General features: G+C 32.4%; 1 protein-coding gene across 2 annotated transcripts; it reads left to right on the top strand.

Moving 5' to 3' along the window:
* Window positions 1–15: 15 nt before the first annotated feature.
* On the top strand, window positions 16–27,847 carry LOC139523234 (15-hydroxyprostaglandin dehydrogenase [NAD(+)]-like). Of its 2 annotated transcripts, none has more exons than XM_071317083.1 (7): window positions 16–553; window positions 14,137–14,260; window positions 18,709–18,818; window positions 21,066–21,162; window positions 24,147–24,223; window positions 24,995–25,143; window positions 27,512–27,847. In XM_071317083.1, exons 1-7 carry the CDS (start codon window positions 464–466, stop codon window positions 27,645–27,647), a joined length of 783 nt encoding a protein of 260 aa, XP_071173184.1. In that variant the 5' UTR covers window positions 16–463; the 3' UTR covers window positions 27,648–27,847. The 2 variants fall into 2 exon arrangements, with proteins under 2 accessions (XP_071173184.1, XP_071173183.1); XM_071317082.1 differs by lacking the exon at window positions 16–553 and adding an exon at window positions 5,889–6,090.

Genomic DNA, 27,847 nt, shown 5'->3' with positions numbered 1-27,847 from the left:
ATTATTAGAATTTCATTTATATTTGCAATGAAGCAAATAGATAGTAATTGTTGATGTTAGTTTATAACTAATGAGACTCTCGTTAATCTCGTTCTCACAGAATCAATATAAGTAAATATTCACCGTGGGAATATACAAGCAATCTGCAACAACAAGATTTATAAATAATTCTATAATTACATTCGAATTATGCTTGTTTATATGTTCTAGTGATCTAATTCGGACAATCATCGTTGTTTACGTGTATAACTGTTACTGCCACATGTCGTCATGTTCAAGTGATATAATTCGGACAATCATCTTTATTTACGAGTCTAACTGTTAATGCCACATGTCGACAGGTTGTAAATCGGGGGTTTTCCAATCTACCCTGACAGTCGAAATATGAATCCTGGCTGATACTGAATGTTTACATAAATCTATAAAAGAATTGCATTTATTTACAACAACTCAGGGAAGAAAGATGCTTACGGATAAAGTTGTTCTTATAACTGGAGGTGCTCAGGGCCTAGGATTAGCATTTTCTGAGATTCTTTTGGAACAGGATGCGAAGGTAATATAATTTTATGGTTAATTAATTTGTATACATTTGCGTAAATGATTACTTGATTGCAATAACATGCATGTTAAATGCATGAATGTTACCTGTAATATGTATCGCTTTAAAAGAAATCAACGAAACCATCTGTACAAGAACTTATTTATAGTATTTTTCCTTGCACACTGTAAAGCCAAAAACGTCATTTACATTTGATATTTAAAATAAAAACTTATCTGATAATGAATCGTAAAATCAAGAAAGGCTTATATCATGTATATTGTCGAGCGTAAAATTGAAAACACTAAATCTTGTAAGATGATTTTTGCAGAAAATGATCAAAGTGTTCCTCTAAATATTTTATGTTTTGACTGCATTAACCATGTTAACATGACATAATTCAATCAACATACGTAAAACTGTATTAGCGGACAGATTATATTTCAGAGTTATGATGCAGACAATAACACAATTGATTTTTATGAAATGAACAAGCTTATCATTGATACCGCAAACCATATAATAATATTGATAAACAAATCCATTAAACATAATGAGCATTATTATTGCACTGCAACATCAAGATGACACGACCCCTCAATCAAAGCTATTAACGTACATTATTGTCACTACAATAGACAGTCTGTAAATAGCTATTAACATGCAACTGTTTATCCTGACAATAGCAATAAGATCTGACCGTATTGCACAAACTATTTACATGCAACTGTTAATAAAATTTGACCGTATAACACATTTACCCCCCTCCCCCCCAAAAAAAAAATGTGTTGACGGTAATAGGGTAAGAAGAAGGGGACACATTATTGATGGTTGAGTAATCGTGTTTTATACCTTTGCCTAATATCTTCTCCTGTTATAAAAAAGAACTGGTATAATTGCCAATGAGACAACTCTCCACAAGATTCCAAATGAAACAGAAAGTAACAGCTAGAGGTCTCTGTACGGTCTTCAACAATGAGCAAAGCCCATACTGCATACTAGTCAGCTATAAAAGGCCCCGAAATCAAGAATGTAAAATACCTCAAACGAGAAAACTAACACCCTAATTAAAATGTGCAAAAAAATTAACCATGCATGTTTAAACATCTACTGACTGACACAATATCATATGTACAGCTACATATGTAATATGGAGGTCTTATCCACTTGTGACATCTGTGAAGGTGAATTCCATAGCTTGGAATGTAAGCTCATTTAATTTTTCGATTTTTTTCATACTGCTTAATAAAGTACACACATTATCGTTTCAACTTTAATATATACAATTACTGTCAGACTAATAACGAAAGGACATAATCAAAACTGAATATAATCAGCCTAAACAGGACAATTTAAAGTTTACAAAGGTAAAAAATGTAGTGAATTCATTATAATTATTGGTTTCGTGGGAAATAATTTACTTATACTAACTTATCTATACATTAGTGTTTTAAATCTTGTTATCAGATTACTAAGACGTGACAAAATATATCAATTGAAATATAACATATGACCTATTTACTAACTGTCAGAAACGGGTAAAAGATATTGATAAATTAACCCATGATCTACAATTACTCGACATTTTAATCAATGACAAAGAGATTAGAAAGAAGACCAAACCTGATTCCACGTGACAATAATACAATTTAGAACTCCACATTTCTGTTTCTTTATATTTGAATATTGTACATCAAAGTGATTACGAATTTTTATACGACGGGTCGTATATTGGTATCACGTTGGCGTCGTCGTCGTCGTCCGTCGTCGTCGTCGCCAGCGTTCGAAGACTTTTGGTTTTCGCACTATAACTTTAGTATAAGTTAATAGAAATCTATGAACTTTAAACACAAGGTGTATGACCATAAAAGGAAGGTTGGGATTGATTTTGGAAATTTTGGTCCCCACAATTTAGGAATTAGGGACCAAAAAGGGTCCAAATAAGCATATTATTCTTGGTTTTCGCACAATAACTTTAGTATAAGTAAATAGAAATCAATGAAATTTGAACACAAGGTTTATGACCATAAAAGTAAGGTTGGGATTGATTTTGGGAGTTTTGGTCCCAACAGTTTAGGAATAAGGGGCCCAAAGGGGCCAACATCAAACTTTGTTTGAATTCATCAAAAATTGAATAATTGGGGTTCTTTGATATGCTGAATCTAACTGTGTATGTAGATTCTTAATTTTTGGTCCCATTTTCAAATTGGTCTACATTAAGGTCCAAAGGGTCCAAAATTAAACTAAGTTTAATTTCAACAAAAACTGAATTCTCGGGGTTCTTTGATATGCTGAATCTAAACATGTACTTAGATTTTTTATTATTGACCCAGTTTTCAAGTTGGTCCAAATTGGGGTCCAAAATTAAACTTTGTTTGATTTCAACAAAAATGAATCCTTGGGGTTCTTTGATATGCTGAATCTAAACATGTACTTATAATTTTTATTATGGGCCCAGTTTTCAAGTTGGTCCAAATTGTGGTCAAAAATTAAACTTTGTTTGATTTCAACAAAAATGAATCCTTGGGGTTCTTTGATATGCTGAATCTAAACATGTACTTATAATTTTTATTATAGGCCCAGTTTTCAAGTTTGTCCAAATTGCGGTCCAAAATTAAACTTTGTTTGATTTCAACAAAAAATGTATATATGGGGTTCTTTGATATATATGCTTAATCTATCCATGTATTTAGATTTTTGATGTTTGGGCCCGGTTATCAGATTGGTCCACATTGAGGTCTAAAGGGTTCAAAATTGAACTTTATTTGATTTCATCAAAAATTGAATTCGTGGGGTTCTTTGATATGCTGAATCTAACCATGTATTTAGATTTTGGATATTGGACCATAATAGGTAATGTCCAATTTAAAATTTAAAGTTTTAAGTTTAAGTTCTTAGACCACATTCAATATGTGTCAGAAACCTGTGTTCAGTCAACTTTTTAATCACAATCCAAATTCAGAGCTGTATCAAGCTTGAATGTTGTGTCCATACTTGCCCCAATGTTCAGGTTTCGAACTCTGCGGTCGTATAAAGCTGCGGGGCATCTGGTTGATACTTGATTTTTTATTAGTCGTTATTGGCTTTGAAATAACTTTTTGTAACTGCGAGTACTCTTGTTTCGATCTGATCCCTCAGCATGTTAGTAAGAAAACGTGCATCAAATTTAAAGTATGAAAACAATCTGCCATATCGACAGTGTTAACTTTATTGAATCTAAACAGATTATAATTTAGAGTTGAACATAAATGTTGAAGCCTTGCTAATAAAATTTCGACATTATGTGGTATTTATTAGTAGAAAATATCTTGATTGGGAGATGGAAGTTTGTTAAGCATATAACTGTCCAGCCTATTACTATGTCCAGCTTATAACATTGTCCTGCGTATCTATGTTTCCAGCATCCTACGTCATGTACGTTAAGCATTTCACCGTGTCTGGTCTATTACTATGTATAGCGGTCATGTGTCCAGCATATGACTGTGTCCACCAAATTCCCTTTTCAGCAATTTTCTATGCCCAGCAGATATCTGTGTATATCAAATTACTTTGTCCAGTATATTCCAATGTCTAGCATATTACTGTGTCCAGTATATTCCAATGTCTAGCATATTACTGTGTCCAGTATATTCCAATGTCTAGCATATTACTGTGTCCAGTATATTCCAATGTCTAGCATATTACTGTGTCAACTTATTTTTATGCCTTGTATACATTATGTGTCCAGCAGATATCTTTATCCAGTATTATGCTGTCTCCCCAAATTACCATATTAATTTGTCAACCTTAATTTTATTATGTCTAGCAGATATCTTTATCAAACAAACCATATTACTTTGACATTTCATATCAGCAAATAAGTGTAGACTGCTGGGCTGGTGATGCACAAATCTCCACTCGTCGTGTAAAAAACAAGCTGCATATTGCAGCTATTAACAAGATGACCACTTTCTACTTTTTGTGCAAGGAAATGATGACGACAAATGATTAGGAGAGCAGGTTCCAAATATGCTAGCTTTTATACGGGAAGTTAAGTTGCATCATTGATTTTATTGGTTGAAAACTGTCGCTGCAAAAACGTCAAAATCGGAAATAACATTCTTGTATCCAGCACAACTGAATCAACATATTAAGTTGTCCAACTTTACAACTGTCTCCAGCAAAACATATTTGTACTGAAACAATACATTCCCTTCCTTTCTTTTACCCTTTGTTCGACTTTTCCATGTATCATGCTGCGAGCTTTTAAAATATTGGCGGTATTGTATATGACACTGCTCACACCTTATTCAGTTTAAATCATTATCATACTTTGTGATTAATAAAGTTCCTCTAACGAATGTATGTCATGAAGTTTTTGTTGAACAAAACACAATGTACGTTCATCTTTCCACGAAGAATTCTGGATAGTACGGTATTCACATTTGCCAAAACAAAAACACGGACACACTCAGTAAGACAGGATCTATGACTTCTATGTAGACTTATGTGTTATAAAAAATGTGTAGAGCCAGGATATATGACGTATAGGTAGACATATATGTAATAACTAACGTGTAGAGACAAAATATATAACCTTTGTGTTATAACAAATGCGTAAAGCCAGAATACTAGTATATGACTTCTATAGGTAGACGTACATGTACAATGTATTTGTAATAACAAATGTGTAGAACCAAAATATATGACTTCTAGGAAGACGCATGTGTTAAAAAAATGTGTAGAGCCAGGATTTATGTATCTAGATAGACGCAATCGTAATAAAAATGTGTAGAACCAAAATGTATGACTTTTTGGTAGACGTATGTGTAGAGCCAAGATACATGATTCTAGGTAGACGTTTTTGTAATAACAAATGTGTAGAGCCAAGATATATGACTTCTAGATAGACATATGTGTAATAACAAATGTATGGAGCCATGATATATGACTTCTAGATAGACTTATGTGTAATAACAAATGTGTAGAGCTATGATATATGACTTCTAGATAGACATATGTGTAATAACAAATGTGTGGAGCCATGATTTATGATTTCTAGATAGACTTATGTGTTATTACAAATGTGTGGAGCCATGATATATGACTTCTAGATAGACATATGTGTAATAACAAATGTGTGGAGCCATGATATATGACTTCTAAATAGACTTAATATGTGTTATAACAAATGTGTAGAGCCTGGATTTATGATTCTTGGAAGACGCATGTGTGTCAACCTATATATAAAAATTATAAAGAGTAAATGTAAACCATATCACCATCACATCAATCATTTGACATTTCCTATGAATAATCTTGCAGATTAAAGTGATATAAACTTGAGCGACTGTCAATTTCCCCCCATCCATTCACTTTAAGAGAAATAGAAAAAGGAAATGGTCACTTGAATAATAATAAAAACTTGTGGAGGTGGCTCTGTTTAGATGTTTTATTTACATAAATGAAGAGTAAACATGCGTTCTCTTGAGGGTAAAGTTGCTGTTATATCTGGAGGGGCTTCGGGAATAGGATTGGCATTTGTAGAAACTTTCCTTCAAAGAAAATCAAAGGTAAGGTGTTACTGTAAAATATTGCATCCGTATATATCAGATTGAATATTAAAAAAGTGTGTTGATATTTTTGTTAACATTTGTAAATTCATTGTAATTTTTCAATTGATAATGAGTTAAAAATATATATACCGAGTGATTGTATTACTAAAACTAGAGTGAACATGAAGGATTTGTCGTTGTTGCCAAGTGATCCCCGAGTAATCTTGAAGCTTATGTGAATAATATACTACCAACTTTAAAACTTTCATATCACGTCATTCCAGTCAGCTATGAGGTATTTTGAAAAATTAATTCTGCGTCGCCATACTTTTTGTGTATGTGTTGCATTGTTTGAATATAATATATTGTACCTTGTTTTATGGAGTAATCTTACATATGCTTTGCCTGTTATATACTATCCAATTAGATTTATTTGAATCAAAAACTGTTTAAACTGAATCCATATCACGTATGTGTAAATAATTTAGTTTAAAATAATATGTTCAGAAAACTATATAATATGTATAATACTATTTATTCAGGATAAAATTAAAATGGTATCTTTTTCTAATGATCGAAAGCTAATAATTTTTGTATACTCTGATTGCAACTTAAAAGGCCAAACACTATTTTAGATGCTTAATTACTTCTTTTATGAAATGGCATATTGAATTGAATGAAACCAAGACAAGACAAGACAAGACAAGACAAGACCATACACTTTATTTTAATTTCACATATTTGTTTTCACAACGACATTTGTTATGTTTTGTATTTGTTTTGTTTACATTTTTGTCATAAGGAAGATAGAAAGCTTTCATATATGATCAGGAAGGAAGAACGGAGGTGGATGTATACGTGTGAAAATTATATGAAATACTGAGAAATGGGTCACATACAAGTACATGCATACCAATTTTTTTTATAAACTGTTTCATAATTTAATTATAAGAGAAATGTATAGATTCTTTTAGGGCGATATCTTTTTTGCGCCAAAAAGTAACTCATTTGCGCCACAACTTAATTGCGCCAATACTTCTTTTGCGCCACCTAATTTTCAAAACTATACGTATCATTTGCGCCAATAAAATAATCATCTAATTGCGCCAATTTTATTTATTTTTATTTATATATAACAACTAAATGATTGACTACCCCTTTTATCCGGGCTTGGGACCGGCAGTTTACAAACTGGCGGAGTTAAAGTCATTCTAATAACAAAAACAAGAATGTGTCCATAGTACACGGATGCCCTACTCGAACTATCATTTTCCATGTTCAGTGGACAGTGAAATTGGGGTCAAAACTTTAATTTGGAATTAAAATTAGAAAGATCATATCATAGGGAACATGCATATATATGTGTACTTAGTTTCAAGTTGATGTGACTTCAACTTCATCAAAAAGTACCTTGACCAAAAACTTTAACCAAAACTTTAACCTGAACTTTGCACTATCATTTTCTATGTTCAGTGGACCGTGAAATTGTGGTCAAAACTTTAATTTGGAATTAAAATTAGAAAGATCATATCACGGGGAACATGTGTACTAAGTTTCAAGTTGATTGGACTTCAATTTCATCAAAAACTACCTTGACCAAAAACTTTGACCTGAAGCGGACAGAACGAACGAACGAACGAACGGACGGACGAACGGATCCACAGACCAGAAAACATAATTCCCCTCTACTATCGTAGGTGGGGCATAAAATTATGCTGAACTAAATATTTCTTTTGATGACCGGTTTTCCTCTATCAGACTCTATTTGCTTGAATGGTGTCTCATTAGAAATATTCTATTACTAAACTATTTATTTTTTGGTGAGTTTTCTTAAATTTGATGAGTGTTCTACTTAAATCATAAGTGGAAAGGTTAATTATGGTACATGCATGTAGCTATAGGTTAAACAGATTCCAGATTCAATATTTTATTAAACATGTACAGGTTATATATATGATATATTAGGTAAAAAATATTTACAGGTAAATGTGGCGCAATTTCATTTTATTTATAGGCGCAATTAATACCATCAAAGTAAAAGAGAGTGGCGCAATTAATACCTTTTCAAAACTGCAAATGGCGCAAATGATTTTCAGAAGTTACAAGGCTGTTTTGTGCTTTCACTTGACAATAGCTCTAATAACTTAATAGTTGATGGTCCATACCAGTAATAGTTTTTCTATTTTGCGCGAAATTTATCAGTTTATCTATATATATATATATATATATATATATATATATATATATATATATATATATATATCTTTATTCTCATAAACCAAAGTACAATGGTACAGAGACATATACAAAAAAATTAACATAGTATAAATTTTAAATACAAATGTAAAATAGAGACATAAAGTGATTACCCAGGAGATTCTAGGCATTTAATAATAATTCTTATAAACTTGCACAGATTGTTTAGTTCAGACGGGTTGCTACTATTCATTAGACATTGAAATTTTAAAATATTAGGTCTGTTTATAAAATGATGCTTTAGTAGCAGTTGTCTACTATCGTCTATTGCCGAGCATTCTAAAATATAATGGAACTCGTCGCCAATGTCACCGGAATTGCACAAAGTACAAATACGATTTTCTCTCTGAATGTTTTGCCATCTACCAATTTCGATAGGAATTTTTGTGTTCAACGTTCTAAATCTACAAAAAGAAGCAATATTTTTGTCATCTAAAATATCAAAGTATGTTTCGAAATTTATACTTTTTTTGAATAATTTATAATTTAGAGCTTTTGGAGAATTCTGTACAGTAGCATACCATGTCTGTCTGAACTGGTCAGTTAATCTTAATTTAACAGTATCATACAACCAGTTTTTACTTATAAAATATTTAGTGTTCCATATATTTGATAGCCCACAATTATCAAGCACAGATTTTACATTCTTACACCAAGCTATATTTCCATTATAACTACCAGTAACAAGATTGTATAGAATAACAGGAAGTTTCTTATTTTCCCCAGTTACAAGCTTTTCCCAATAATTAATAGTACGTAATTTAATACAAATATCCAGTGGGAATCGGCCAAGTTCCCCATATATCATATAATCAGGCGTTGATTTTTTAAGATTAAGCAGTAATTTACAAAATTTTAGATGAACACGTTCTATAACAGAGGTGTTGCCCATTCCCCAGACTTCACACCCGTATAATAATATAGGCTTAACTACTTTGTCAAATAATTCTAGTTGACATTTAATATTCAAATTATGTAATCTCCCCTTTTTAAGAATATCATACATAGCCCTTGTTGCTTTATCAGCCTGTGCCTTTTTTGCTTTTGTGAAACTTCCTGTTCTAGAAAACAATACACCAAGATATGTAAATTCTTCAACAATATCTAACTCAATATCAGCATATTTAAAACTAACATTTTGTAGTGGTCTACCTTTAGAAAAAATTACTATTTTGCTTTTAGGGACGTTGACTTTTAATTTCCATGTATCACAATATTCTTTTAAAGCGTCTAATTGTTTTTGTAGATCTGCTTGTGTTTCTGACATAAGTACAGTGTCGTCTGCGTACAATACAACAAACAGTTTTAAATACATACTTAGTTCGTTCTCTATTTGATCTGATAAAGATTTCAAACCATTTACATTTTTGTTCTGAAAAAAGTTTTCTAAATCATTTAAATAAATAGAAAAAAGTATGGGAGATAAATTTTCTCCCTGTCTTACACCTACATTACATGGAAAGTAGTCTGAATATTCCCCATCACTAAAAATTCGTGATTTCACATTTTTATACATATTAAATATAGTGTTATACATCTTCCCATTCACTGTATGTAAAATGAGTTTTGACCAAAGACCAGATCTCCAAACTGTATCGAAAGCTTTAGCAAAATCAATAAAAGCACAAAAAAGTTTTTTCTTTTTTTGTCTCAGTAATTCAAATAAAATATGCAGAGTAAATATACTGTCTATAGTGGAATAGCCCTTTCTGAAACCAAACTGGTTTTCATTTAACAACAAATATTCTTCCAAAAAGTTACTCAGTCTTAAATTCAAAATTGACGTAAAAAGTTTACCCATACAGCTTAATATAGTTATTGGTCTGTAGTTTTGTGGATCTGACTGGTCACCTTTGTTTTTATAAAAAGGTATAACATTACCAACAAGCCAAAGTTCAGGCACTTTTCCAGTATCAAATACAATATTGAACAGTTTTACATAGATTGGCATGAAAATCTGAGTGGTGCTCTTAATATATTCATTAATGACGAAGTCATCGCCACAAGCTTTGCCATTCTTAAGATTTTTGATGCATTTAAAAATTTCATTTTCCGTAATAGGACTGTTTAATAGTGAATTAAGTTCGTTATTCTCATCTATAATAATTTCTTCATCAGCGTCAGGATCTGACGAATTTAAATTTTTGAAAAATTCAAAAAGTATATCAACAGGAATATTATTCCTTTTTTTTTCTTTATACGAGTTCAATATCTTCCAAAATTCTTTAGAATTACTATTTTTTAAAACATTCATCTTTTTTCTCATGGCTTTTTTATGCTTGTTAATAGAAATGTTCATTTGCCTCTTATATTCACGTTCTGTATTCTTCATCTCCTCTCTTTTTAAACATGTTTTATTGTATTTATATCTTCTTTTTGATATTCGAAAGCACCGCCTTTTCCCCCAACATATTTGGTCAAACCAAGGTTTAATAACTTTTTTTCGACATTTCTTTTCATGTCGTTTATAAGTAAAAGACCCAAACACCTTCTCGGCTGAATCCAGCATTAAACCATTTACAGATTCAACTATTTTATTAATATTTTCTTGAGTCAGTATACTGGTATTCAGCATAGTTAAATTATTATTTAATTGATCGATTTTATTTCTATCGATATTTTTCAAAAATTCAGCTTCTTTTTCACAATCCCATTTTTTGAAGCCTTTTCTTTCATGACATGCCAAATCGTTTATTAAAATGTCATCGCATTCGACGATGTTATCAATCGAGTTGAAGACTAGCTTACAGTTCAGAGGCGAATGAACATCGGAAAAAAGAGCAGAAAAATCAAGTACAGACATATTTACAACACATGATAACAAATTGTATGTACAAATAAAATAGTCAACCACACTAGACTGGCGACAAGTAAATAAACCTTCTTTATCGCCATCAACCCTTCCGTTTAAAATAAACAGATTGTTATTTCTGCACATTTCTAAAAGTAGATTTCCAAAGTGGTTTTTTGTCTTGTCGCAACTATTTCTAATACGTAGCATATGAAACTTGTGTAAATTGTTTGAAAAATCAATATTAAAATTATCCGATGTGTCATGATTGGTATTTTTTATTTCATAGAAGTCTAAATTGGCAGCAGTTCTGCTGTTAAAATCACCAGTAAGCAAAATAGACTCATGGTTGGCTGAAAATTTTAAAAATTCTTGTTCAATTATATTTATTGAATCTGGTACCTTATAAGTAGAATTTTCGGGTGGTATGTACACTGTACCAATCATAACATCTTGTTCTGTTTTTAAATAATTGGCTGAAATTTTAACCCAAAATACTAAATTACTCTCGGATTCTATTGTTTGCACATAATTTTCTAATTCATTTTTATATCCAAATGCAATACCACCTGATTTGACTTTTGATTTAGTTTTTCTATTTTTCAATTTAAAAGTATAACCTGGTATATCAACATTATCAAAATCATCAGTTTTTGTTTCTGTCAAGCAGATAAAGTCATAACGTTTAATGAGTTCTATAAATTCGGGATATTGCATTCTGTTCATAATCCCACAACAATTGAGCGACAATATATTTAAGTCTATTGAACTGTTAACTTTTTTAGAATCTCCATTGGAATCCTAATTGTATGGGTTAGGAGTCGAAGATATGCGTCGGCGTCGTTTCCGGTCTTGATGGTGGTCCGGTGTGCGCATTTGAGATGTGAGACTGTCAGTGGGTTCAATTTCCGAAATTTGGTCGTTGTACATTTCACCATCTACATACAAAATGTCTCTAACTAACTTGACAGTGTGTCCTTCTTCGCGTTTCTGTTTCATAACTGGGTATAGGCTTTTGCGTGCTTGTTCAATTATGTCAGGAAACTGTTGATTAACACCAAACGGTTTTCCTTTAAGCCTGTACGTATTTGAAAGCGATCGTGCCAGATCTTTGTAATATAAAAATCTGGCCACAATCGGTCTAGGGCGTCCGCGTCTACCTGGTTTGGCACCATATCCAAATCTGTGGACATTGCCGAATTCTATCCTGTGTGTTACATGTAGGAATTGCTGTATGAAATCTCTGATAACTTCTTCAGTGTTTTCTCCTTCGGTTTCCGTCAAACCAGTAAAAACCAAGTTATTCTTCATTGATCTGCATTGAAGGTCAATAACGGTGCTCTGTAGAATTTCGTTTTCTTGTTTTGCGTTATTGACGACTGTTTTTATTTCATTTCTTAGCTCCGACGTGTTATCTGCAAGGTCATTTGCTACTTTACTAATTGATGATTTAACCGATCTTACATCTTTAACGTTGTTTTCGTGATTTACCTTGAAATCGTCCATGAAGTCGCTAATTCCCTGTAGGTTATTATTAGCATCAGTTTGATTTTTTTTCATATTTTTAACTTCTTTATCTAGTTCAGTGTGATCATGTTTTAACTGGGACATTTTTCCATCGTTGCTATCACATTTACTTTTTAAGTTTTTAATTTGACATTCAACTATCTGCTACATTGTAGAATGAAATGAAATTCATCCTCTATCACTCTTAAATTACAAGACATACAATTTTGTTAATTACTATATATATGAGATAGAACATAACATACAGTTTAAACACAAAGGTTACGTTAAGATAAATAAATCCTTGCTATACATTTACGAAAAAGTATATACAGGATACATGGTTGTAAATAAAATTGCTTATTTACACTTTGTTACTACAACCACAACATACCTTGATAGTTATATAATCTGCACTTTGTAGAATTAAGAGTCTAATAAAAATGTAACTCTTATTTAGCTTCAGCTGGGATACTAAAATATCATGAAATATAATGATATATACTTTCTGTGAAAGTATTCTTAGACATTAAAAGTTGAAATAGAGATTTTTTTTCGGCACAGGCGTTCCATTTGCAGTCAGTTTACAGTTGATGTTAATAGTCAATAGTTTGTTCGCTAAAGTAAGCGGAGTTTATCGCAAAAGTCAGTACAGCTGTCAATATTATTTTCTTGCGTAGGAAAAAAAGCGTTCTATGCACGAGTCAGTTTTATTTTTCTTGTGAGGAGGAGGATATTAGCGCAATTGGCGTCTTTGTTTACAAAGCGTTTCGTGTATGGAATACTTGCTATAAAATATAAATTTAAAATATAAACATTTTCGTCTGCAAGAAAAAAAAACAATGTCTGGTAAAGAATTTTTCTTTATACTGAGTTGAGTGAAAAAAAGTTAGCATGAAATATCATCCGAAATAGTATTGAGTCGCTCTCAGTCGGCATTTTACGGAAATGTACAAGCGTTAAGTTTCAATGGAAATAAATATTAGGAAACCACGAATATAATTATATTATGGAAAATACAAATAAAATAAAGCAATACATTGTTTTCAAGTTATTTAACGTACTGACAACTCTTTAAAAGTATATAACATATTTGTACGTTGTGCGTTTAAGTATTTTACGGTGTACTCCACTTCATAGGTTGTTGCTTTGCAGTATTAATCTAAGAGTAAATGGTTGACATATTTTTTAATAAAAACATTTTTATTCAAAAATAATATTTTTCAAAAGTGAAAGTATACGATAAAATGATCATTGTATTTCATTTCCATATCATATGTTTTACCAGCACTCAGTCGATATCAACACTCGAGGCGCCTTTGGCTCTTAGTGCAATCCAGTATCGTTGCTTTGTAATGTCGCAGAAGATCTTAATGGTTTAATTTTATAAATTGTGCCTTGACCTATAATGGTTTACTTTTACAAATTAAGACTTGAATTGAGAGTTGTCTCATTGGCAATCATACCACATTTACATGAGCTAATAACAGATATTTTCTTTGTTTGTTTAGGTTTCATTCTGTGATATTAATGATGAAGGAGGGAAAGAAACTCTACAAAATCTACAAAATAAATATGGCGAAAGTAAAGTGATGTTCCAGAAATGTAATGTCACCAGTCAGGATGAAATGGCAGGTTCGTATTAACTTAATATGACTGTCAAAAACCATAGGACACATTATGTACCATTCACGATTGAAAAAAAGAAATGCCCAAAGTACACGGTTGGGTTTACGGTAACCAACAAAAAATAACGCACGTTGTTTTTAATGGGTATATTTTCCCACCCGACATGAAGTTCCGTATAGAGATATGTTGAATCACCTAACTAAAATTTTCGCCCTTTCGAAATGCTACCAATATTTTGAACCACTTCCAATATTTGATCGAAACTTATCACACAGCTGGATGGTCATATCAATAAATTACAATTTATAATGCGTAAAGAAATTAAACAATAACAGTCATAATTTGCCCGATAATCTCATTGTGGTAAACGGACAGAAAGTCACAGGACAAAAAGTCACAGGACATAAAATCACAAATTTGATAGGACAAAAAGTCACAGGACAAAAAGTCACCGTGAATTAATTTTTTGACACTTTTTTGAATATATAAGAGAAAGATCTTGAAATATTGTTTTTTTTTAATTACATCTATTCATTTTAAAGTGTATGACATTGTTCATAAGCTTTGTTAAATGAAACTTAATTAAATTTTAATCATGCACGGAAGATATTTCTTGGCACCATGAAGCCATTTAAGTACCAAGTCACGTTGACATTTTGTTTTCATAACAATTATTTGATCGTTATTGATATTTATTGAATAAATTTTAATAAAAAAATTGCTTTATATATAACAGTTCAAGAAAAAAACAAAATAAATATTTTTTAAATTATTTTTTCTTGTTTAAAGAAAAATATTATAAACACTGAATTGTGACTTTTTTGTCCTGTGACTTTTTGTCCGTGACTTTTTGTCCTACATTCTCTCATTGTATCTCATTGTTTTATACAGTAAATTGTATTGTATAGTGTAGTTTCTACATATGAATAAATTCAGATTTGTGAAAATGCTTTATAGTTTTAACGAAAAAAAGTATCATTCAGTCTGTTTGCAAAGAAATATATTTTACAATACGAAAGGGTCTTCATGCGTTCTCTTCCAGAGTACGTGGCGTCATTTTCGGTTTTCGTGGTATTGGTGTTGCTGACAATTTTAATAAGAAGAAATAATTAATTGTTCGACTGTCGTCTAGTCTTGTTATGTAAGAGTTGTGGTATCGCTCATTCCTCGTTCTCTTGTTTCCGATTTCGACCACCTTTGGAATAGACGGTTCTGTATCTATTTCAAAGTATATAATATATTATTGCAGGGGAACATATATGATATTTCATTAATTGCACATAAGGGAGCTTTTGTATTTCATAATTATGTATCTGGACCAATTTCACTCAGCTGCACAAGACGACGAATATATGAGTCATAAAGAAAAATAGAAAAACAACAATATTTTGTCCAATAAACTGAAAATCCTATCTGCAGTCGGAGTCTTTATGAGCTACTTTAAACATTCGTGAAATGTGTACCTATATTCATTATCTATTATTTTACTAAAAAAAAAATATGCTTTTGAATTCCCAGTGCATGGAATGGAATTACCACCCTGTATAAATGTAGTGTAATTTACAAAAACTGGAAAAAGCTCATTTGTAATCTGACAGTATAATAAGAAAAGGTTGTTCTAACAGAAAGAACAAATAATTTAATATCTTCTCCTAAAAGTGCCTTCTAACCATTTAAAATTCTGTCTGCATTATGTAAAATGCAGAATTATCAAAATGAACAGTATGAAAACAACACGCAATGCAATTTAATTGACACGATTAAATGTCTAAGTTAGCTGAGAAAGATTACTTTTCTCATAATATCAGATTAAAACACCTTGAATAAAGCCTTTGAAATTTTAAATGTACCAAAATATTTTACTGTGTAAATTCTCAACTGTCAGATTAAGAGAATAGTGTGATAGGTTTCAAGATTTCAAGATACCAAGATATTTCAAACATCTAAACACTTTGTTGGATCCAGCAATTTCGTTTTTAGATGCTCGTTTACGTGACGTATTATGGTATATAGTATATACCGTTGTCCGTCTGTTCGTCCGTCCGTCGTCAACATATCGGACTTTAACTCAAAAACGCTTAAACCAATTTGAATGAAACTTCGGTGAATTGTGTATATCTATTGTTGTAAACTCCAATTTTATTTTTTTTTAATTTTTGGATTTTACTTTTCCAAGTTATGGGATTTTATTCATAAAAAAATGGGGATTTTTCAACTTTTCGGACGATAGCCTTTATGTGCTTTGAGCAGTTTTCATTAAATTTGGTGACTGATTTATATCTATCAAGTAAACCTCCCGTTAGTTTTAGATTAATTTTCTATATATCATTGAGAAGTAATGGAACTTTTTTCTTTGAAAATATGACGGGCGTATCATGCGCTCATGGCGATGCTGTTAATTTTAATTTGAAATCAAAATTTCTAAATCACTAAAATAAGGAATGTTAACAAGTCAATAGTCCGCAGATGGACTATTACCATATATATTCAGACACTTTTTCGGACTCTGAGTTGAGGCTAGAATTTAGTCATATACCACCCCAAAGATATCATTGAATTTACTTGAAACCCGAACTATAAAACGATGAGAATCAGTATGAATGTATTCGCCACATTAATTTTATTTGGACACATACATGCACGTACGATCAAACAAAAGTCTATTTGTTTCTAAGGAATGCGATGTAATCATTATATTCATTAGGTCCCGGATCCTTAAATATAAAAATAAGAATCAAAACCCTTTATGAGACTTTTCAGTAAAACATAGCTTATCAGAAGTGTCTTATTACAATAACAACGACTCTTTTTATTTTACTTTAAAAACACGGCACCTGTGCGTTTTACATCCTGAATAAAACACTTTGTTATAAAGGAGCGAAATTTCTGAAATGTAAGAACACGCCTTATTTTTTTTTACATAATATATATGAACTAAATGTCTATGAATAATCTGGCTTTAAAAAATAGAAATAGTATACTTTTTCTTCTTTCAGACATAAACAGAATTCATTAAACTGTCAAAAGATATATCTTAGTTGTCTGCCTATGCATAATTCAACGAACTTATTTTTTCCCAGTTATTTTTTTTGTTAATTCACTGACAGATAACTGACACCTTTCTGTCACAGGCTTCAACTATTTTTTTCAGAGCAATATATTGAGATACAATAAGATGAAATGTTTTTATTTCAATCAAAGGACCAATGATGAGCAAAGTAATTTAATACTATGTGTTTTTTTTATAATAATTTTGACATTCATAATATACCAAAAATTACGTCTGTGATCTGAGCAAATTATCTTCCTTGAAAGAATAAACTTCGTTTTAGTATACGACATTCAGACAGCTAACCAACGACAGAACTAACCAACAAAACATGTAATGATCTAATATTAGGTGAACATTCAGTCTTCAGTAATAGACAGATTTGTATTAAACATGCTTAGTTCTAAATCGACAAGGGTTTCAAATATTGTAAAAAGATATAATTTTGTTTCATGGAATATATTTATGTTTATGTATAGTGTCTCAAACTTGACGTTAAAAATGTTCGACTCCTTCTTGAAATATTCCACAGTCAATCTCGACTGGTTGTATAATAATGGCTTCAACGTAAACCATTATTTTTTTTGTCGAAACGAATTCTTTCCATTTATCTTGTTAAATTTGAAACATTTCTTCCAGATATTATCTCATGGAAGTAATCTTGACAAAATCTGGCATTAAAATAATCTTTCTGGTAATCAAGCCATAGGCGCGTGCTGAGAGCGCGTGTGACCCTAACTGTTTAAAAGTTTACTTTCAATCTGGCACATAGATCAGCCAATCACTGCTATCTTGATTGACATTTACGGATGCTTTGAATCAGATAATAATATTTTAAAATATCTATAGAATTCCATCATGATCTGGAAAATAAGACTTTTAATGATAAACTAGCGTTAGTTGCATTATATCAGGCAACACTATCTGTAACGTCTACTTTTGACCCCGTTTAACAAACAAACATGAATTTAACCAATTAAATGAGTTAGAAAATCAAATGAAATATCAAGACGTGGAAAAACGTGCTATTCGAACAATTGGCCTTTTGAAAACAAGAACTTTTAGAACATAGATTTGCAGTGCTAGTTTGCAAATAAAGATCATGGTATATATATAGTCAGTAAATACATCATAAATTGAAGGGAAATAGTAAAATAACACGACGCCTCTCAAATGTCGCCAAAAAGCATTTTCTGCTATAAATGTATACACGATATCTCACTTATGAAACTCTTCCATTAAGACTTATATTAGAACTATAAACTCAATGTATAGACAAAATACCAAACACAGCTTCTTTTTTCATTTTCAGTAATGAACTTCAAGAAGAAAACTATAAAAATGAAATGTGTATAAATCTTAGATTTAAAATTGACTTGTATTAAAATTTGTTTCTCATCTTCAGCCTTCTTCAAAAGTACAAAAGAAAAATTTGGTCGTTTGGATGTTGTGATAAATAATGCTGGTATTGGCGGGGAAACAACTTCTTGGGAAAGAACAGTTGATGTCAATTTGGTAAGATATTATTTTATATAGCATAATGAAAATTATGAATTATTAGCCTGTAAAAATGATTGAAACTCTAGGGTCGTGTAAACACCTGATTTAGACAAAAACCAAAGCCGAAAATACAAAGAACTATCTTACGGTACTTAAAATTACAATGAAAACCAAATATAAGCAATACCATAACTGTGTGTACACCCATATGCTGTTCTGGAAGGGAAGGTTATCCTGTTCCAATAATAGTACCTGACTTTTTGCGTATTACAAGTAATTCATTGAACAGTTGCATTTGGTGATGTTTTAAACGGGTATAGTGATAGAGTAAATAATTATAACAAAAACACACGGACCATATCCCTACTTTTCTGTTATTATCCTGCATAGGGGGTAATGAATTGAAACAAAGACAAATGAAGCAGTTCTCTACTAATCTGTTATACAGAGGACAGGGGTAATTTTAACAGACAAGTGAACATATCCCTACCCAGCTGTTATAAACGAAAATAGGGATAAGGAATGGTAACAGAAACAAATGGAGCATATCCTTTCTCATCTGTAATAAACGATCGTAAAGAGATAAACAAAATTGGAACAAAGCAAAGAAGTATGTCGCTAATACACATCTGTTATACACGAGGATTGCCTTGTTATATTCTAAAAATATTTATACAATAAACTTTAACCAGAAATAAAAAAAATGTTTGATAACCTACGAACGACTTGAAAATCAAACAAACTGTAGGTGTCGTTTGTTTTCTATGTTGTCGGGGTGCTGTCTCCTTGACGAAGGTATCATATACCCTAATAATCATATTATCAACTTCACAAAGCGCATGTTTTCTCATAAACAATAAGGATCTGTAGTTCGAGTGATCTTGTCTCTTAAGGGGGTTCGCGGGTCTAAATCATTTATATAGGATTTCTCTATATTTTTCTATAAATGAACTTTATCTTATAGTTAACAGAAAAATAAAATAAAAAAGTGGGGTCACCGTTCATTTGCGCTCACAATCTGCCTTCGAAAGAAGCATACATTTTTGTAAAGGTGGTTTTTTTCTGTTGAAGTAATAGGAGAAATAAAGGTAATATCGAAAAAAAAGAAAGAAATTTATTACAGAAATCGCTCAAATTTTACAATAATTTAGTTTAAGTACAGCTTATATGGAAATTATATTAAAAAATATAGGTCACCGATGAGTTAAAAAAGATATTTCAATTTTAAAGCCAAAAAATGGCATTTTTCCACCAAAGGGAGATAATTTGGAACTTTTTCAATGATGTATACATTTTAAAAGTCATCTGGGGCCAACACGAATTGTTTGTTTTGAATGATTTTTGTACCATATGATAAGTAACAACTACAAAAGGTAACAAATAAAATTTGAAATGAAAAACAAATATTTATTTTTTTTCTGAAATTTTTATACCCTCGAGCCTCCTTAAATATAAGCAGGCGGCTTGGCTATCCATAAAACAAGGTTCAATTCAAAATATCATATTTGTTTTCTCTCAATCGATTTACGACTTTTGAATACTGGTATACAACTGTTGTCTTTATTCAAATATAAATAAGGTTAGTATATAGTTATCAAAGGTACCAGGATTATAATTTAGTACGCCAGACGCGCGTTTCGTCTACATAAGACTCATCAGTGACGCTCATATCAAAATATTTATAAAGCCAAACAAGTACGAAGTTGAAGAACATTGAGGATCCAAAATTCCAAAAAGTTGTGCCAAATACGGCTAAGGTAATCTATTCCTGGGATAAGAAAATCCTTAGGTTTTACAAATATTTAAAGTTTTATATTCAGGAAATTTATAAAAATGACCACATAATTGATATTCATGTCAAAACCGAAGTGCTGACTACTGGGCTGGTGATACCCTCGGGGACGAAACGTCCACCAGCAGTGGCATCGAACCAGTGGTGTAAATAGTTATCAAAGGTACCAGGATTATAATTTAGTACGCCAGACGCGCGTTTCGTCTACATAAGACTCATCAGTGACGCTCATATCAAAATATTTATAAAGCCAAACAAGTACGAAGTTGAAGAGCATTGAGAATCCAAAATTCCAAAAAGTTGTGCCAAATACGGCTAAGGTAATCTATTCCTGGGATAAGAAAATCCTTAGGTTTTACAAATATTTAAAGTTTTATATTCAGGAAATTTATAAATTGACTACACAAGTACAGCTGTTGCAGTATGAAGTCTCTTTTATTTGGATATACTAGTATATTCTTTTATTGTAGAAAGGAATGATTAGCGGGACATTTCTTGGTCTGGAATATTTGAAAACAGACAAAGGCGGGAATGGTGGAGTGATCATTAACGTATCGTCTGCAGCAGGTAGGTTCAGATAAAGGCGGGAATAGTGGCATGATCGTTAACGTATCGGGTGCAGCAGGTAAGTTCAGACAGAGGCAGGAATTGTGGTATAATCGTTAACGTATCGGGTGCAGCAGGTAAGTTTAGACAAAGGCGGGAAGGTGGCGTGATTGTTAACGTATCGTCGGCACAGGTAAGTTTAGACAAAGGCGGGAATGGTAGCGTGATCATTAACGTATCGGGTGTGTCTACAGAAAACAGACAAAGGCGGGAATGGTGGAGTGATCATTAACGTATCGTCTGCAGCAGGTAGGTTCAGATAAAGGCGGGAATAGTGGCGTGATCGTTAACGTATCGGGAGCAGCAGGTAAGTCCAGACAATGGCGGGAAGGTGGTGTGATCTTTAACGTATCGGCTGCAGCATATAAGTTTAGACAAAGGCGGGAATGGGGGCGTGATCGTTAACGCATCGTCTGCAACAAGTAGGTTCAGACAAAGGCGGGAATGTTGGAGTGATCGTTAACGTATCGGATGCGTCTCACTCTACAGCAGGTAAGTTCAGACAATGGCGGGAAAGGTGGCGTGATCGTTAACGTATCGGGTGCAGCAGGTAAGTTTAGACAGAGGCAGGAATTGTGGTGTAATCGTTAACGTATCGTCTGCAGCAGGTAAGTTTAGACAAAGGCGGGAATGATAGCGTGATTGTTAACGTATCGGATGGTCTACAGCAGGTAAAAATCAGACAATGGCGGGAAGGTTGTGTGATTGTTGACATATTGGCTGCAGCATATACGTTTAGACAAAGGCGGGAATGGAGACGTGATCGTTAACGTATCGGCTGCAGCAGGTAAGTTCAGACAAAGGCAGGAATGGGGGCGTGATTGTTAACGTATCGTCTGCAGCAGGTAGATTCAGACAAAGGTGGGAATGTTGGAGTGATCGTTAACGTATCGTCTGCAGCAGGTAGGTTCAGACAAAGGTGGGAATGTTGGAGTGATCGTTAACGTATCGTCTGCAGCAGGTAGGTTCAGAAAAAGGCGAGAATGTTTGCGTGATCGTTAACTTATCATATGCGGCAGGTAAGTTTAGAGATAGGCGGGAATGTTGGCGTGATTGTTGACGTATCGTCTACAGCAGGTAAGTTCAGACAAAGGCAGGAATGTTGGTGTGATCGTTAACGTATCGTCGGCAGCAGGTAAGTTCAGACATTCCTGTTGGAATTTTCTTATTTATTTTGCAACTGAGTATACATATAAACAACCAAAACTTAAAAGACTTCTTCTGTACCATACGTATAATATACATTTTACCAGGTAAAAACTGAATCACACCCTTGAAATTTTACAGGTAAGTTTTAAACTTTAAAAGTCTGTACTTTCTGTGTCACATGAGCTTGGCGACTAGATAAAAGTACACATCACATTTATTGTCTCGCACTTTTGCTAACGTTTTTCATGAGAACTTTGTAGTAAACTCAACTGTTTAACTATAACGTATAACAGCTAACTGGCTCTACCACCCGAGGAGCGAACGAATTTGAATAATATATAATGACTCCTGGACTAGATCGGTATATCTGGGCATTTAATATTCATAAAGAACAATTACCGCTTCAGCCATTGCAGGATCAGTTCACGAACAGTCCGCACCGGAATTCGACAACATGGCATTAGACCCAGGAGAACATAGTTTGGTGCAGTTTGGACTCCGTTTAAACGAGAAAGAGTCTGAGGATCCTATTGATTGAGAGTTTGGACATTTCGCAACTTGCGAAGGATATGGTTCAGCGATGCAACCCATTTTCTGCAGCAGAAATGAGATGGAAGAATTCGTGTTTACCAGTGCAGGAATGAACGTATAGACCACTAGCCCGTGTGTCCAAGAAGGAGGTAATGTCATGATGTGTGCGCGCGTCTATTTGTCAAGACCGTTAAACAGAACTGATATATCTTACAGGTAATGTAAGGATTCAGTGGTTCAAAGCCGAAATTATCCAACCTCACCGTATTCGTGTTATAGACCGACAGAAGGATTTATTCCATCAGGACAATGCTTGGCTTCATAAAGTGAGCTTATCAATAAACCACCTTGTGCAGAACAACATCAATGTTCTTATTAAGCCCTTTAAACCACCGGACTTGAATCCGATTGAACACCTTCAAGACTAACTGGATGAACATTTGCCTACATAACAGCCACATACTGTTGATCATTTTCGATGAATGTTACAACATGAATGTGTTACATTTAAATGTTGTGTCGTTGTTCTCCTCTTATATTTAATGCGTTTCTCCAAGTTTTAGTTTGTAACCCAGATTTTGTTTTTTCTATCGATTTATGAGTTTCGAACAGCGGTATACTACTGTTGCCTTTATTGAGCAATTTCTTGCAACATCGGAAGAACATTGATAGAGTCTATGCAAAGGAGATACAGAGCATGGTTGGATGCGTGAGGTGGTCATACATGGTTCTAATTTTAATGTGACCGAAAGTATTCCTTATTGTGATGACCTGAATTTTATTCGCCAATCTCGAAGGAATTGCCTATTCTCTTTTCAATCAAAAAAGTTTTGAGTGAATATCTTAATTCGTAATTGTCTATTTTTTTGTCTAAAATAGGTTTATTCAATTTTAAAACTTCTATTTTGCGTTTCTTTTTTTTGCAGATTATAGTTAAGTTCGATTTTAAGGCAAATGGTACAAAGTTATATATTTAAACTTAGATACAAGATTTAGAACAGGAAGGAAAGGTTTGGGAATATTTCAAACACAATATAGTTCATTTCCGTTTATTTTAGAAAACAATGACTAGTTAAAATTTAACGGGAAACAACTTATTATAGTTCAAATGGTCAAAATTAGCTCACTTGTGAACAAAAGAATATGCTAACATGTATAAAATCTTTTATTAAAAAATATTATTGATTTATACCTGAGATTAAATAAAGAAAACCACAGAACAAACAACTCTTATGAGATCCTTAATTGTATACCATTTCTTACAGGTTTAAGAGCCAATCCCTTAAGTCCTGTTTACTGTGCCAGTAAATCTGGAGTAGTAGCGTTTAGTCAGAGTTTAGCTGTAAGTACGTTGCTGCATTACCATAGTTAGTATGGGACTAAGTGTAAAAAGTAAAATAACAACAACAACAAAAAACGAACTCCATAGAAAATTCTAAACAGAACGTCTCTAATCAAATGGCAAAATCAAAAGCTCAAAGATATCAAATGAATGGAAAACTACTGTCATATTAATTATGTAGAAAACGGCGGAATAAACCTGTTTTTATGGATAGCTCAACCTCGCACCTGTATGACAGTCGTATACAATTCCATTATATAGTCAACAGCGTGTGAACAAATACACAGGCATACAAGGTAAAAATGTCAAAAATAGTAGTCAATATAATGTAAAATCTTAAACACTATAAAACAAACAAATATGTATGTTGCAAATAAAGGCCACAATAAACTTTTACATACATTTCTAAATGTTTTTATTTCAAGTTTATTTGCAATCATAGAAAAGAAAGGGTATATTGTATCCATCTATGACAAACTATAAGTTACTGCATATGCACAGCTAAAAACAAAACAAAAAAGCAAAGGAACAGGTTTTTTGATGTTCTTCCTCATTTCAAAGATACAGTGAAGCCTTATTCGAAACTCTGTAATATTAAAAGCTTCTAAACTTGAATACACTACTTTTGATATCATTTTCCTTATACGTTAATAATCTATTTATGCAGAATAAGTATTTTAAAAAACTTTGCCATAATGGCTACTACAAATCAAACCTGACAGATAATGATTTGATATATTAATTTAGGCATATATTTCTTCACTATAACAGTGTAATGAAGATGTAATCAATGGTGGTGTGCGGATAAATACCATCTGTCCAGCATTTGCTGACACGGCTTTAGTCAGAGACCTTTACAAAGACAACAGTGTCAATGGCAACAGAGTCACAGAATTTGTTAATAAAATTGGTATTATGACGTAAGTTTAGCATTATGACATAAGTTAAATAAAATGAAAGAATTCGGTGTTCTCTACTTAGTTTAGCAATATTCATTGATGTTGCGAAATAAGTAACTGAGAATACTAAGGATTTTGTACCTCACTTATAGAGTATATAGAAGCTTCATCTTTGTTCTTTTTTTCAGCCTTTTAACCTTTTTTATTCGATCGTCACTGATGAGTGAATGCTTGTAATTTAAGCGCGCGTCTGACGTATCGTTTGTTATCTATGAAGATTTTTTTTGATTACAAAGCAATTATAGTAATTATTTGGATTGATGTATTGATTATAAACTGTACAGCGTGTATCTTAGAATCCCAATTTTTGGCCCGTTTAGGCCATATAGTCTTTCTTTGGGCTTTGTTTAGCCATGGGTTTCAAATTATTCTTTTTTTTTAGGATGTTGGATCACGTTTTCAATCCCATGAATGGGAAAAGGAATTAGATTGACGATCGCAAATAGACATATAATATGAATTACACATTGACTTTCGACTTATTATTCAAGTTCAAAGCTACAATTTATATAAACGATTAAGAGATCCATATCACCTGACAATATACAATATCATTTTAGTTCGTCATTTCAATTTTATGTAATAGGTTTTATATCTAGGTTGTAATTGCTTCTTCTCTATTATTCATATATATTAATAATAGAGATTTGGTGTAGATTTAACTAAACGATAACATAAAATACATTTGTTCATTCTTTACTATACAGAATGATGCTACTTGTACTGTAATAAATTACGACAACCTTCAATTCTTCAAGAAAACAAGTTTTGTTAGATAAAAAGTAATTAGTTTACTTGACTGAGATTCTTTGAATAAACGATGTAGACGTGCGCACCATCACATATTAAACATACTTGTTTAACTGTTACTTGCTTGACATTATATCTGATATTAAAAAGGTATATAATATATAGTACTAGACTACTATTACATATTATAGGATCTGTTTATTATTCCGGAGATTGTTCACAGGGTTTGGATACGGTTCGTGTTGTTTGGTGATGGTCTTTTCGCCGTCTTTCGTTTTTTGCCACGCTAATTTAAGTTTCTCTTCGAAGTACGAGTTTTAAGTAACCCCTTTGTATTTGCCGCCTTTATATATACTCAACAGTTAGATCAAAGTCTTTCTAACAGTGTATGTATGTGTGAATTTTTTTTTCGTGAGTGTTTTTATTGTAGATGTACGTTTGATAGTCCAGTCATTGAGATTAAAAGGAAGAGGAATAATATCTAATAATCTAAATTCACCCCGCAAAATGTGATACAATCTATTTTGTTAAGATATAATTGTTCTGACCCAATAGACAACTTTCGAGTTCGTTGCATTTCCGTCAAAAACTCTGGTTTTAGTGAACGTCATTTGTGCGTTTAGGGGCGTCGTCACTTCCGTTTCAATGTTGAGCGAGTGGTTGAAAAACCATAATTCTATATTGTACGAATTATTCAGCAAATTAAATTCTCAAAATTGACAATCAACACTGCTGTCATTAGGGAATTGTCATTAAGTACCTACAGAACAACCATTATTTCTAGTTTATCCTGCACAATGACGATCACTAAGACGTTTGATGAACGTAAATAGTGCAGGGATACAGGCGATCCCCTCAATCTGGTAAATGACGTCATAAAGGCGCGCATAATTGACGAGTTTTTGCCGGTGACGGATGCACTCGAAAGTGGTCTATTGAAAATAAAGTCACATATAGTAAGGTTCAAATGTTGATTTCTCTATTATGTTTGTTGTCTGAATGATCTTGTCAAAAACAATTGAAATATCTGTTCTGTTTTAAGTTTGATACCTTTCTTTTTGAAATAATACCAAACTTTTTTTCAACGTATAGCCTATACATGGGGAAAATTAGAACATAAATTGCACTCGCGGGCGCAAAGACATTAACATATCACTGGTATCATACTTTTATATGACTAGTCTGTACCACAACTCAATATTGGACCATTTAAACCACAGGGTACCATCAACTCGTATGTCAATTCTTTTGTATTTGTATTGGTAACATGCCAAGAAATTGCCGCCGTTGAAATTCTGCAAACACCCCATAGAGCAAATCACATGGATGATTAATATTCACCATTTGGTATATGGCCGTGTTCTAAGCGACACGTACATGAAGGTCATGAATTAATTTCTTGAATGAAATCAAATCTTTAGCTACTAATGACTGCCGTAGGAGGTCGACCGGAATTTTTAGCGAGGATTTTTTGGCATGGTAAAATATACATTTTAAATGTTAACTACACACCCAACGATTGGCCTTAACACTTTGTTTGAATAAAGTTTGTGAATGTTTATTGCATTTCTTGTTACAGGACACAAGAAGTAGCAGAAGGACTTCTAGAATTAGTAACAGATGAACGAAAAAATGGCGCTATATTAAAAATGTCGAAACTTTATGGAAAGGAATATGTTACTATGGAATATAAAACAGTAAATAACATATTGTAATTGATGATACTTGATATTCTTTTATCATATATACATTTTATATATAAATACACATTTGTAATGCATAAATGCACACAACTTAGACGTTTGGTTCCTTACAAAAGGACCAAAACTCGATTTGTGTAAATAAATGGCATATTGTATATTAGAAAAAAATATTAACACTTTTTTGTATATAAATAAATATATAACGAAATCAT

This window comes from Mytilus edulis, chromosome 5 (assembly GCF_963676685.1).
Source record: "Mytilus edulis chromosome 5, xbMytEdul2.2, whole genome shotgun sequence".
Lineage (NCBI taxonomy): Eukaryota > Metazoa > Mollusca > Bivalvia > Mytilida > Mytilidae > Mytilus > Mytilus edulis.
This window is presented reverse-complemented; position numbering and strand designations above follow the sequence as displayed.

What these genes read in the sequence shown, in the direction of transcription:
- LOC139523234 (XM_071317082.1), top strand. Translation starts at nt 5,995, where the DNA reads ATGCGTTCTCTTGAGGGTAAAGTTGCTGTTATATCTGGAGGGGCTTCG. An exon ending in TAACGTATCGTCTGCAGCAG is followed by an intron (nt 21,163 to 24,146) that starts GTAGGTTCAGAT and finishes CATTTCTTACAG; the next exon opens with GTTTAAGAGCCAATCCCTTA. An exon ending in CGTTTAGTCAGAGTTTAGCT is followed by an intron (nt 24,224 to 24,994) that starts GTAAGTACGTTG and finishes TCACTATAACAG; the next exon opens with TGTAATGAAGATGTAATCAA.